At 39.1% G+C, this 14,874-nt stretch overlaps 1 protein-coding gene across 8 annotated transcripts in view; it reads left to right on the top strand.

The window, feature by feature from the left end:
- Positions 1-14,868, top strand: part of DIRAS2 (DIRAS family GTPase 2) — a 72,887-nt gene extending 58,019 nt beyond the window's left edge. For 4 of the 8 annotated variants that reach the window (XM_021380234.1, XM_021380236.1, XM_021380235.1 and 1 more), the window contains one exon: positions 12,988-14,868. In XM_021380234.1, the coding sequence (XP_021235909.1) occupies positions 13,027-13,626 (600 nt within the window). In that variant the 5' untranslated portion in view covers positions 12,988-13,026 and the 3' untranslated portion in view covers positions 13,627-14,868. Of the gene's footprint in view, positions 1-8,174; positions 10,164-12,389; positions 12,451-12,987 lie in introns of those variants that run through there. The other 4 variants (XR_002433300.1, XM_021380237.1, XM_021380231.1 and 1 more) reach the window with 4 other exon arrangements.

Genomic DNA, 14,874 nt, shown 5'->3' with positions numbered 1-14,874 from the left:
ATACGAGCATCAGGCCATTTATGCATGGAAACTGAAACAGAACTTACTGATGAATTGCCAGGATTACATACTAGAATAAAGTATAAAAACTGTGAAATAGAAATACACAATATCATAAATACTACTTCCCTTTTCAAATGAACAGCTTTCTTACAGGAAATATTTAAAAAAAAAAAAAAAAAAAGGAAAATTTATTCTGAAAGTTATTTTTTAGTTTCCACTCAAACAAAGGTTTTAAAGTAGTAGCAAATAAGTCTTTTCACTGTACTCTTGGTGTTGCAGTAAAATAAAAAAAGATGTGCAATTTATCTTATTGTTGCAACGGCAGTGATAAAAGACCAAGTGATAATTCAACTGTATGTATAAAGTGAAACAGAGTATATTTTCTTTCATCTTTTTGAAAAAAAAAAAAATTACCATATAATCCAAGCAAAATGCCAAAAAAAATGGGTGTCAGGGTGTGACAAACATACTTTTCTACTCACGCTAAATTCAGGAGCATCTCCTCTCGAGTAAATTCACGTTGAATGTTATGAACTTATGATTATATGAGATCAAAATAAGCCTCTTTTGTTAAAGAAAATACACTTTACAGTAGGGAAAAAATGTATTTTTTCCTACTACTTCAGCAAATGGCACATCATAGGCAGCAAATACATACTTGTAAAAATTTAGAAACCACTGTCAGAAATCTTCATTCTTTTATCACACCCACATTTATACTTTACTTGCTGCTTTCCAAACTTTTTGATTTGCAGACAATTTCTGTTGAAAGCACAGGCTTCTTCCTAGCACATGGAACCTTACTGACAACAGAACTGCACTATGTAATCATTACTGAGGTATCCTTTCTGGTCCTGCAACCCATTGCATTAATCTATTCACAAGCTCTTGCCTAACAGTTGCAAAATGTATTTCATTGGCTGGTAGTGTTTTTGGACAGCTTGCTATGCACAGCATGGACTACAAAGGAGACAATGATACCCTAGGTTAGATCTAATCCACATTGTTTTGAATGGGGAATTGTTTAGTCTGTATAAGAGTATAAGAAGTATCTCAGTGGTCAAGATAGCAATCACTACATGTATGGCAAGAAAAGGCAACAATAGGAGCTATATACTCTTGAACAAGTCATCAACTCTTGATCTTCGATGATTCTGCTCCAGCAGAAGTGTTGTTTAAACAGTCTCAAGTTGACTTGAGGGAATTGAGGACTAAGGAGGGAAGGCAAAAGGGCCATTGGTCTTTGTACAATTTTTTTCTGCTGAACAGAAACAGTCTTCCAAGGACACAAGCAGTGTTCTGTGTAAATTTGTACATTTATATGCCTATGTTGGGATTTTTATCATGTATCTCCCAATATATGGGAATTAACACCCAAAGCATTAGAGCCAAATGATTACTTGAGAAATTTTGGTTGTGATTTTTTTTTGTTGTTCATATTTTTCTAACTTTCTTCATTCAGGAAAACTTTAAACCCATGCATCTTTCTGTTAGATACAGAAGAAAAAGTTACTTTTTGAGGGCTAGTGGACATCTAGAGAAATTCACCACAGCGTGTAAAGTCATACTTCATTTCCGTAAAGAGCATTCTGCTTTTAAAAAACATAGGGACTGAGAGATGAGACCGAGTCTTCAACTTGTATGAGTGGAATATTTCAGTGAAAAGTTATACAGCTCTATCCAATGGCATTACAGGTTGAAAAGTTAATATATACAATTGTAATTTTTTCTTTACTAAGATGAATGAAATCCATGGAAAGCTGAACAAAACCTGCTTGGCTGTAATGCTGGGGAAAAAAATCAAATGAAAGCAAATCAGTCCCATAGTGATTTAGTACCATGCTTTTACTTTGTCAACGTTTTTATTTCTGTGTGTGAATTAACAAATACTTATCTACATATACGCAAAGACTTCTAAGGTTTCTGAGTGACATTTGTCTCTTAACACTTAAAATATTAACATACTGCTTTACCAAATACTCCTAAAGATAAATAAATCTAAAAGTAGTTCCAGTTAAGTCAATGAAGTATCTAACGTGCCAAAAGTAAAGATGAATTTAAACAGAAGTTGTGTGTAGATATACTCTTTTTAATTTTAAGATTACCCAATCAACTAACTGGAAAGTGACAACCAGGAGAACATCAGTCCACCCTTGGTAAACTTATCTTTTAGTATTGTTTCTGTTTGTGTGAGTGAGGAAGACTTTTCATAAGGTAAGCAGATTCAAAGATGATGGTACCACTTCATGCTTCTTATTCAAAGGTTAGTACTGACAGGTCTTGGGACACAACAGAACAAATCATTTAGGCATACTCTTCTAAAGGTCTTTGTTGGATCAGGCCTAGTATCTTTTGCATTTTGTGCACATAAACCCAGAGTACAAAAGGAAATAAACTTCCAGACAATTCATTATTCTGTTATCAGTCTTGCCCTCTTCAACACAATAAACCCCTTCATTTAAACACAATTTTAGATATCTATGCTACATATTGCCCCTATAGAAAATGTATCTAGTTCTCTCCCCTTTCTAGCTTCTTTTTGCCTAGAGCAACAATCTCAGCCAGACACATATTAGCCCAAGAGCTGGTGAAGACTTTCTTAGAGTTATACTACGAATTTGGGTTCTTTGCTTCAACAAGGGAAAACAACTGCTACATCCACATGATATTATAATTTATAGGGGTTCAAATAATTTTGAAAAATTATTGCACTAGGAGATGAGATTTGCGACATGGGCATCATGAAAATGTGACAATTTGCTAGAGTTGAGCATGGCATCTCTGGCCATAGTGTATAGGCTGGGTTTTAAATACACATTTGATATTCCCAAGAGAACATCTGCAAATATAAAACAAAACTGTGACAAATTAACAATGAAGGCAAACTACAAATGTGCTCAGAGAATCTTCCTGGAAAAAAAAAAAAAAAAAAAAACAGAAAGAAAAAAAAAGAATCTACAATGAAAAGCAAAGGGACAAAGAAGAGAGAACTGGGCTCTTCTAAATGATGCCCAGTGCCATGACAAGAGCTAATGGCCACGATCTGAAACACAGAATGTTCCCCCTGAGCACTAGGAAACACCTTGCTGTGTGGCTGACAGAACACTCACATAAGTTGCCCAGGGGGGCTGTGGGGTCTCTTCCTTGGAAGTCATCAGAAGCTGCCTGGACACATTCCTTGGCAACCTGCTCTGGGTGTCCCTGCTGGAGCAGGATTTGGGACAGGGTGATGACACACAACTTGTTTATATTTTAATCCTTCTGGATGGTGACACGAAGTGTTAAATTGGCAATTTTCTCTCAAACTGAACTTGAGAATAACTGGCTTTCATTGTCTACTATCCAGTGTTTGCATTGACTCTGAAAATAAATCTGGAATTCCAAAGGCCTCTCTTCAGTCATATGGTTTTTGGGGCTGCAGTTAGTAACTTCTCTACAGATCTCAGATAAGTAGATCACTTCAACTGTCTAACTGTGGAATGCTCTTTGGTCAGCATAACTTTTTACACTCTAAAATTTTCACATAATTTTTAACTGCTGCATCTACTGACCTGCCAAAATCACTGATTTTCTTAATCTTTCCTCCACATTCAAGAGCCCTTATATGTCATGAATGCTGTATATGCAGACTTTGGTGTTCAATTAGATCACAGTTAAGCCCATCTTAAAAAGCAGTTGAACATCTCATTTTAAGTACTTTCTTAAAGAGTTTCCTGCAGTGGGACCTTAGAGGCCACATCAGCAGAACTCATTTCCTTTTCATGATTCCTGTACTTCACATAACAATTATGCAGCTAGGAATCTTGAAATACAGATGGTCTTCACTGCTTTTGCAATATGGCCTTTATTTTGAAGAAACATTGTCAACATCATGCAGTGTTAATTGAGATCAGTGTTTATATTAATCAGTAGTCAGTGAGCAGCTGAATAAACTTTGGTCTTGGAGGGAGTCGTTACATGAGCTTTCAGACTAATTTAAAAAATGTGCTATGATTGTGAAACAACAGCAAAACTAGTGCTGGAGATCCAGAAGTTTCTGGAAGCAACTAGTTTAACTATCAGTTTTTCATAAGCAACAGCAAAACTACTTTTCCTAAAGAGAATAAACAACTCCTCTGAGTTATCAGTAGGTGGAACTGCTATGGGCAAATAAACCTTTTTTAGGATAAAAGCAAGATGTTTTGTTAAAACTCCATTGGAGATGGGAAGACCCAAAGAAATCTTAAAGATCTCTGGCACTGCATAAATATGTTGAACAAAATACAGCTTATTGCTATTCTGAAATTATGTAACTGATTTCTTTGCATTTCAAGACTTCATTTTGTATGGAAGAAGCTATGGTCCAAAATACTTCCCTATAATTTTGTCTTAGAAAGGTGTTTAAAAATTGAAACATTTATGAGTAAATAGTGTTTAACTTAATATAATTTTATTTACTCTATTTTTTAATGTTACCTAACAATCTGCTAACTGCTTACAAAAGTATCAGAGACTTAAACTCAAGTGCAAGGAATTCACAAAGTTATAAATAAACATTTTGAAAATAAACCAAGATTTTCAAATGGAAATTTTGATTCAGGAAACAGTTTTGCTCTGAATGTCAAACAATTTTTATTAAATTTATTAGTACTGTTAATCCATGCATAGGTATTCGTATTGTTGTTACTTGGCCAGTTATCCTCCTATTTTATGTAAACGTAGTGTAAAAATAGAAGATGTTTTGAATGGATGCTTATCCGTGACCAGGGCTGTGCTCAAGTATCAACAAAAACATCAACAGTACAAAAATATTCATCTCTGCTTACAAAGATAGCAAGAACAACATCTGCCTAAAAACCAGACCTGACATAAATCAAGAGTTACAACATTCCTGCAGTGAAGAAATCACAATTTACACCAGCTGATCATCAAGAAGCATGCTTTCAAAGAACATTTTGTTCAGCATGGGAATAAAAAAGTGCTTTCCAAATGCACTAGAACCTCATGTTGCAATGAAAAACTGTTTTAAATGCCTTTTGAAGGTGTTTAGTCTTCAAATATGTCAAGATTTTCATTGATAAGAAAGTCTAAGCAAGCACAGAAAAGGGAAAAGAATGGAAAATACAGTATTGCACTAAAAGATGGAAATGCCAATAGTATAAAATCCCCACTATTTAAGTCTATATTCATTGGCAAACATTGTGATAATACTCCCACGGAAGTACTTTTCTATAGATGGGTAAAAATTGCTTTCAGCGTCCTTTTTCTCCATTCATAATGTTTATCTTTTTCACCTTTGATGTCACCATAAGCCATGCTCAAATCCACCACATCTCTAACAGCATTTTATACTATTGTCCACCTTCCATCATGTATCGGTGCAAAGTGGTATCGTCAGTAGATAGCCTTATGGACTGTTATTTTACATTGATATAGGATTTTGAACCAAACACATTGCTGAAACTTCCGTTGATTTTCGTCATAACTGTGAGAATACAGGGACATTTCCTTAAGCTTAATGAATAAATTAATAAATAAATCTGACTGACATTATATGATTTTACCTGAGGAAAATGAGCTTTCAGGAAATTAATACAGAGCATCTGACAATTGCTGCACTGTATATCGAACTGACATCTCAATAGGATGTCATAAAAGCTCAAGAACTGGGTCAAAGCCTCTGACTCCAGACAACAAATGTAGTATCAGATTTTTTATAAGAAAAGAATGCTGCCCTAAAACATACCATCTAGCCAAACAGTTTCAAAGAAATTTACAATGTGACTTTGCCTGGAATTCTAACAATGCAACATGGTGGAAACGTGTTGTAACAAAACCAAAACTGTGGTAGATCTGGAGTGAATATATTTATCTTAACTGCTTTCAGTTATAAAGGAGAAGGATTTTACCAGCACCGATGGTCTATATGGTCATAGAATCATTGAACCATTGAAGTTGGAAAAGCCCTCTAAAATTATCAAGTCCAACCGTCAACCCATTACCGCTACTCCCACTAAGTGCCACATCTGTATGTTTCTTGAATGTCTCCTGGGATGGTAACTCCACCACCTCCCTGGGCAGCCTGTTAAAATATTTGACTGCTCTTTCTGTGACAGTTTTTTTTTCCTAATATCCAACCTAAAACTCCCCCGGTGCATCCCTCTCATTCAGTTGATAGATGCCTGGGAGAAGAGTCCAGCTCCCACCTCACCACAACCTCATTTCAGGTAGTTGTAAAGAGCAGCAAGGTCTCTCTTGAGTCTCCTGTTTTCCAGACTGAACAAGCCCAGTTCCCTCAGCCTCTCCTCATAAGACATGTGTTCCAGACTGCTCACCAGCTTTGTTGCCCTTCTCTGGACACACATCAGGGCCTCACTGCTTTTCCTGTAGTGAGAGGACCAAAACTGAGCACAGTACTCGAGGTGTGGCCTTAATAGTGCTGAGTACAGAGGGATGATAACGTCCCTGCTGCTCCTGCTGGCAACACTATTTCTGATACAAGCTAAGATGCCATCTGGGCACACTGCTGCTCATGCTCAACTGACTGACAACTAATACTCCAAATCATTTTCCTGCACCCAGGTTTCCAGCCACTCTGCCCCAAGCCTGTAGCACTGAATGGGGTTTTTGTAATCAAAGTGCAGGACCCAGCACTTGATCTTTTTAAACTTCATCCCCTTGGTCTCAGCCCAGCAATCCAGCCAGCCCAGATCCCTCTGAAGGGCCTCCCTACCCCCAGACAGATTGGCATTCCCCTCAGCTTGATGTCATCTGCAAACTTTCTGAGGGAGCTCTCAAAATCCTCATCCAGATCATCAATAAAGATATTGAACAGGACAGGCCTCAGTACCATCACCTGGGGAACACAACTCATGACTGGTCACCAGCTGAATTTAACTCCATTCAACACCACTCTGTGGGCCTAGCCCTCCAGCCAGTCCTTTACCCAGTAACGTGTGTACCTGCCCAGGCTACGAACTGCCAGTTTCTTCAGGAAAATACTGTGGGAGATAGTGTCAAAGGCTTTGCTGAAGTCTAGGTAGACTACGTCAGCAGTCTTTCCCTCATCCACCAAGCAAGTCACCTGGTCATTGAAGGAGATAAGGTTCATTAATCAGGACCTAGCTGTGCCAGATCCCCCAGTTGTCCTGCACATGCCGTGTGATCGCATTCAGGACAATCTGTGCCATGACCTTCTCTGATACAGAATTCAGGCTGACAGGCCTGTAGTTCCCTGGATCCTCCTTATGACCCTTCCTGTAGATGGGCTTAACATTGGAAAGTCTAATTCTAATATTCTATTCTGTCTGTATTCTGATATTCTAACATAATATTACCGTACGGGTGAGTATACAAGTCGGTTCATTTTCAAAACTTTTTGAAGGTATTTAATATGCAGGAACTCTGTCTCTCTGTCCGTTCTGCAGTGAAAGGGAATGAATATATTATTAATGCCTCAAATACAAACATAAGAAGCAAGTCATAAATACAATGGGTAGACAAGTTAGACCAAGAAAATCACAGAATTGCCTGGGTTGGAAGGGACCCCAAGGATCATCAAGTTCCAACTCCCCTGCCACAGGCAGGGCCACCTACCTCCAGATCTTGTACTAGACCAGGTTGCCCTGGGCCCCATCCAACCTAGTTTTGAACAACTCCAGGGACGGAACATCCACAGACTCTCTGGGCAGCTTGTTCCAGCACCTCACCACTCTCTGTAAAGAACTTCCCCCTGACATCCAATCTAAACCTTCACTCCTTGAGCTGAAAACCATTGCCCCTTGTCCTATCCCTGTCTACACTTGTAAAAAGTTGATTCCCCTCCTTTTAATAATCCTCTTTTAAATACTGGAAGGCTGCAATGAGATCTCCTTGCAGCCTTCTCTTTTCCAGGCTAAGCAAGCCCAGCTCCCTCAGCCTGTCTTCATAGGGGAGGTGCTCCAGCCCTCTGATTGTCTTCATGACTCTCCTCTGGACCCTCTCCAACAGCTCCACATCTTTCCTCTATTGGGTACCCCACACCTGGGCGCAGTACTCCAGATGGGCCCTCACAAGGGCAGAGTAGAGACGAACAATCACCTTCCTGTCCCTGCTGGCCACCCCTCTTCTGACGGAGCCCAGGATACCATTGGCCTTCTGAGCTGCAAGAACACACTGCTAGCTCATGTTCAGTTTTTCATCCACCAGGACCCCCAAGTCCTTCTCCACAGGGCTACTCTCAAAGAGTTCTTCTTCCAGTCTGTATACATATCTGGGATTACTCTGACTCAAATGCAAAACCTTGCACTTTGCTATGTTGAACCTCATTAGGTTCACACGGGCCCATCTTTTAAGTTTTTCAAGGTCCTTCTGGTTGGTATCCCTTCCTTCTAACATGTCAGCCGCACCACTCAGCTTGGTGTCATTGGTAAACTTGTGCTAGCAGACCACTTGCAGGAAACAGAGCTAAGTCAACAGAGATATATGAGGATGCACTAACTTGCTGAATTTTGTAAGTGACCAATTAAAAAGAAAGAGTATGGATAAATTGAAGGGTATGGATATATGTAATGTAAGTAGTAAGTAAGTAAGGACAGTTTTGTTAAACCTGGCACTTCAGGGATGCTAATAAATTTTCGCTGATGTAAGTTGTAAAGACAGCGAAGGAAGAAACTGAGGCCTTATTACACACAAATATTTGAATAAGTCAGTCCTTAAGTGTACAAAACAACAGCTGTTTTCCATGTGCAAAATATGAAATGGACAGATTTGCAAGGTATGGATGTTAAGATATTATTTATCTGAAAATTTAGTCTTCTTTCAAGTTCATTTTTCCATACTCACATTTATCAGAATACAGAAAACTAGTGAAACAACATAGACTTTACTTGGTTCTCTCGTGTGTTTTAGTTAATATGTTTTAAGACAAAGAAAAATCTGTACACTTACAGGGCAGAATAAAACACATTTACAAATGCACCACTGGGTTTAAGTACACAACAGTCACACAGAATGATTTTCACTGCAGGAGAATCTCTGTCCAGAGAGAATATAACCACATAGTAAAAATGATCTATGAAAGTCTTTCTGCTGAGTAATTTAAAAGCCATGCTTGAGCATTCTGTTTTATTTGCTCCAGCTCCTGAGCAGGATAAAAAAAATAATTTTTTCTTTATATTGCTATAATTGATGAAATTTAGGACCTGTGCATGGGGCAGACTAATCTCTTGCAGCAACCTAGGATGCAGGCTGCTGGAAACATGGGGAGCAACTCTACAGAAAAGGTCCTGGAACAGCAGTAGGCAGCAGTATGAGTATGGAGCAGCAGTGACCTTGGCCACAATGAAAGCACACTGTGTTTCGTGCTGTAGGAACTGGAGGAAGCTGAGTTAGTCCCAGTACAGGAAACACAGCAAGACCACCCAGATGGTCAGGGCTGGAGCATTGTTGTGCTCTGCAGGCTGAAGGATCAGGTGTGGTTCAGCATGGTGCACTATGCAGTAGCCCCCTCAAAACTTACAGGGATGCCATCAGGAATCTGGAATAAAATTATTCACAGCAATGAATGGTGGGAGGAGGAGACAACAGATATGAATTGAAGTACAAGAAGTTAGCATTAGATAGAAGGTGGGGAAAAATGACTCTGAGAATAATTTAGCAGTGGAACACATTGTCCCAGCTAGGCTGTGGGAAATGTTGTAGGTTTTCAAGCCGTAATGGAAATAACCTCTATTCTCATGGCTGACCCTGCTGTGATCACTGGGTTGGGAGATCTCCTCAGGTCCCTTCCAGTCCGAATTATCCCATCATTCTACAGACATCTCTGAAGCCAGTCTGTAAAATCTCCCTGAGCTGTTGATATGCTGTTCTTCCCACTGTCAAGTTTTCCTGTTGCCTAAAGTGAACTCTTCCTCTGCAATTTAAACTCATTAATTCCTGGTTTGTTTTTTTTGGTTTGTTTGTTTGTTTTCCCCACTACAGATAAACACTCTCCCTCCTTGCAAAAAAGTTACTTTGTATTTGAAGACTATTACCATGTCATTTCAGGTTCTCTTAGAGGCTTTTCAGATGCTTAATACTTTTTGCCATAAATGTCACATTTCAATTTGTTCTGACTTTTGGGTAACCACACATGCCAGCTCCCTTGAAGATTTCTGAGGATACTGAAAGAAAGCAGTTTAACACATTGGGAGTACACTAAGGTAGCTTCTTTAATTTTACTTTTTTTCTTATAGTATTTTTCTGATTTTCATAGTCAAATGTTTTTTTTTTCCTCATCATCCTGTAGTTCCTTGACTTCATGTTATATCATTGTGCACCACTTGAGCTACTTAAGAGGTGAAATAGCTGTTTTTCCCTCTTACCTTCTTGTTCACAGAAATTATAAAATTGTAATTCTCATGTTAGCTCATTCTCTGTGGTCATGTGTGACTCTAAGCTCTATGACTGTTTTCAATTTGCACATCTGCAGCTGTCTTAGGCATAGGTTTATTCTCAGTGACATAGATTCCTGCTAGCTTCCTCTGTTCTCATTTCTTGCTAGCTACCTTGATTTTATTTGTTTTCTCAACAGCCTGAGCTGCTTTCTCATTTTCCTTTTTTCCTCAGAGGTCTGTCCCTCTTATGTAAAAACATACACCAGTGTTTTCTGTGACAATTCCATTCCCTGAATTCTGCTGTCAGAGAGAAACAATTTTGCTTAACTGCCTCAGGATAGACACCCTTATTTATTAGTCTTTCCTGTATCTAAACTGGCCTCTAAAAGTGACAGTGACTGCAGCATGGCAGGGATGGAAGGGTGAAGCTGCCTTTTGCCTGAAGCCAGGATGGGTGGGCAGAGCTGTCAGAACTCTTCACTGTGCCTCTGGATCAGCATCCCCAGTTGCACTGGTTATTCTGCCTATGGTGTGGCAGATGAGGAAATTTCCAACACGTTTTGTAAAGACAGATGTTTTCAGCTTACTCAGACATAAGAATTAAGACAGAATAGGATGCCCTGGACAAGAAGGAAAGCAAAATCAGAGTATGCTTGAACAGCAAAATGAAGACATTAGCACAGCATGGGTAGGCACAACTTTAATCTAACTGGCACAGGCAGAGATAGCATAGAAGATGAAGAAGCATAGAATTCAGCATGGGCTAGCAACTGATGTAAGGCTGTGGAGGCTATAAATCTGTACCACTAAAACAGCACTGCTATTCTTCCCCTGCTAGACAATTAAATAGTAACCTAAAATTCTGTTCCATAACACAACCACTCCTTCAGCTACTGGGAAGAAATAGCTTGAAGGCTTTCCTTACTCACTAAGGAAGTCCTTTTGGCTGTTCTGGATTAGAACTACCTAGGAAACATTGCACCTTCAGTCACTACTGGGGCACTTGGACAAGGGAATGGCATTTTACTTACAGGCTTCCCTAATAAATCAGCCTGTTTTCCTCTGAACAAATATGAGAAAAACATGTTTGTTCCACATAATTATAGAAATGCAGAGATGCAGTTTGTCCCACATATTATATAGAACACTATATCTAGCTTTGGCCTGAAAAGTGTGGGTATCCTAGACTCTCTCTACCTCTTATGGTCCGTTTGTTTAGTGATGATTTACTTAAATCTCACGGAGCAAAAAAGAGACTTGTACATGCTGCGTACCTCATGAGCTCCTACTAGTATAAAAACAAATTCATTTTCACCTTTAGTTTAATTAATTCAAAACCAACTATAGCTTGCAACTTTGTGAGAGCCTTATCAGTTTTTATTCTTTAATAATAATGACAGTATTTGTGGTCCTAGTGTTTACAGTTAGTTTTTGTCAATCTATATATCATCTACTGTGAAATAAACAATAGAATGAAAAAGTGATCTGAGCATGGACTACCTCACTTTATCAAACCATACTCTTTGACATAAAATGAAAATGCATCAAAGAGGACCACACACTCTCAAAGTGTTAAAAAGAAAGCATACTTTATGCTACTGCTGATTAATTATAGAATAATAGAATCATAGAATCCTTAGAGTTGGAAGGTCATCCAGTCCAACTTCGTGCAGTGAACAGGGGCATGAACAGCTAAATCAGTTTGCCCAGGGCTTGATCCAGCATCGCCTTCAAAGTCTCCAGGGATGGGTCATCAACCCCATCTCTCAGCAACCCGTTACAGTATCTCACCACCCTCACTGTAAAAGACTTTTTCCTTATATCTAACCTAAATCTACCCTCTTTAAGCTTGAAGCCATTTCCGCTTTTTCTATCACCACAGACTCTGCTAAAGAATCTGTCCCCTTCTTTCCTGTAGCTCCCCATAAGGCCACTATCAGGTCTTCCTGGAGCCTTCTCTTCTCCAGGCTGAACAGCCCCAGCTCTCTCAGGCTATTCTCGTAGAGAGGTGTTCCATCCCTTGGATCATTTCTGTGGCTTTCCTCTGGATGCACTCCAGCAGGTCTATGTCTCTCCTGTACCGAGGATTCCACATCTGGATGCAGTACTCCAGGTAATCTGCAAATACATTTTGCAAGTCATGAAGACATGTTGTCCAGGGGCACTGGAGATAAATTCCCTAGCTGCTGAAGAGATGGCATGTTTAGAGCAATGGACTGATAGCTGGACTAGATGATCTTAGTGGTCTTTTCCAACCTTAATGATTCAGTGATTCTGTGTCTGTTATAGACATATATACCAGTGTGTCTTAACAATGATTTAAGACACTTTATTTGGATACAGAGGAGTAGTTCAGTCTCAGTTCAGCTCAGTTTGTTCAGGACATGGCCATGACGAAATACCAGTTCCCATATGGAGCTTTTTGGTTTGGTAATGTTAGTCCAGTAGGAATATTATTTAAAATCACGATGTTCATTTTAAATAAGGGATGAAGATAGTCATATGTTATTTATCAAGGCCAGACTGCAACTCTGCAACGTGCATAAAATCACTTCTACCACATTTATTTCTCTTACTGGGAAAGATAAGTGCAATCCCTACAGTTAACTGCATTAATATCTTTGTTGTTTTTTGTTATTTTCCTTACTAGATTTTCCCCTCTAGCTGAACTACAGACACACTGAGAAACATGCCAGAGCAAAGCAATGATTACAGGGTTGTTGTGTTTGGGGCTGGAGGAGTTGGCAAAAGTTCTTTGGTCTTGAGATTTGTGAAAGGCACTTTCAGAGAGAGCTACATCCCCACCATTGAAGACACCTATCGGCAGGTGATCAGCTGTGATAAGAGCATATGCACTTTGCAGATAACTGACACTACAGGGAGCCATCAATTTCCAGCCATGCAACGTCTTTCTATTTCTAAAGGACATGCTTTCATTTTGGTTTATTCTATCACCAGCCGACAGTCCTTGGAGGAACTTAAACCAATCTATGAACAAATATGCCAGATTAAAGGAGACGTAGAAAGCATTCCAGTAATGCTGGTGGGGAACAAAAATGACGAGAACCAAAATCGAGAGGTAGACAGCAGTGAAGGAGAAGCCATGGCCAAGAAGTGGAAGTGTGCCTTCATGGAGACCTCTGCCAAGCTGAACCACAATGTGAAGGAGTTATTCCAAGAGCTGTTGAACTTGGAGAAACGCAGGACTGTGAGTTTACAAATTGATGGTAAAAAAAGCAAGCAGCAGAAAAGGAAAGAGAAGCTGAAGGGAAAATGTGTAGTCATGTGAAACTGCACTGACAGGAGTCTGTCATACATTCTCACCTGTCTGATATTACCAATATAAAGACTATACACAGCAAACAACCATACAAAATCCTATCGATTGGTATCTGTTTTAAAACAAATATTTGGAATTTGAAAAAAAAAAGTTACTGTGAAAACAGCCAACAGTTGGAAGAATCATGCTCTCTAGATACCAGTGAAAAATTCAGGACAAGAAAAATCATCTTTAGCATACTGTGGAAGACTTAGAAATCAACACCATATTTATATTCTTATGTAACTACAGTGGAAAGCAATTTATATTGCTAGAAAAAAAAAATGCTCATGCTAGGACATGTAACTGCACACTGGATGAAGATATCATACTCTTCGAGAGTGCTGTGGACAAATAGTTCTGTGCAATTTTCAGTACTGACTGCTGAGGCAGTGTGAATAAGGTAATAATCTCAGATCTGCCTAATAAACTGTTTCTCACCAAAAGGAAGTGTGAGGGTTACACAGTTAAAAAAAAAATGGAGATTCCCTCTACCTCCCTGAGTACGAGATGTCTTTCCTGTATGATACAGTGTTTGAAATAAAGACAAGGAGAAGCCAGCCCCTGTAGGATAGATATTCATCTCCTTCTCTGTATCCATCAACCCAGGAATGACCTGCAGTTTTGACCCCAAGGTATTTCAGAGGAGAAGATGCTTGCTGTTGAAGAATGTCAGGATACATAAAAACTGTGTGTATATGGCAACAGATAACTTCTTCAGAGAGTGGCTGGAGAGTCGCCTGCAAAGGTCTCTGTGGAAAAGGCTGACTTCAAGCACTGCTGATGCGTAAGTGAACACACAACATGATTTGTGAATGAACTGGAGGACTATTGAAATCATGCTGCTTTTGGAGAGGGGTTAGTGTAGTATTAGGGAGGTTTTACTCATATGACCAGATTAGCTGAGTAAAACTTCCTTCCATTAGTATATTCCAATTAGAATAGTTTTTGATTCATAAATTACAAGATGTATTGTGTTTATATTGTCTAAAGGGTTTTGTATTCACCATTTAAACACACAGTTTGAACAGCTGTGACCATTTATAGAACCAAATCTTACATCTGGTATTAAAGCCCAAAAGAGTCTCTGATAGAAGGCTTGCTGGGTAAGTACTACAGCATTTGGCATGTTAAGGGTTGCAATCAGTGCTGTGTTACAATGCCATATAAGGGAAAGAGAGGAGAGGAGAGGAGAGGAGAGGAGAGGAGAGGAGAGGA

Source organism: Numida meleagris, chromosome Z (assembly GCF_002078875.1).
Source record: "Numida meleagris isolate 19003 breed g44 Domestic line chromosome Z, NumMel1.0, whole genome shotgun sequence".
Taxonomy (NCBI): Eukaryota; Metazoa; Chordata; class Aves; order Galliformes; family Numididae; genus Numida; species Numida meleagris.
This window is presented reverse-complemented; position numbering and strand designations above follow the sequence as displayed.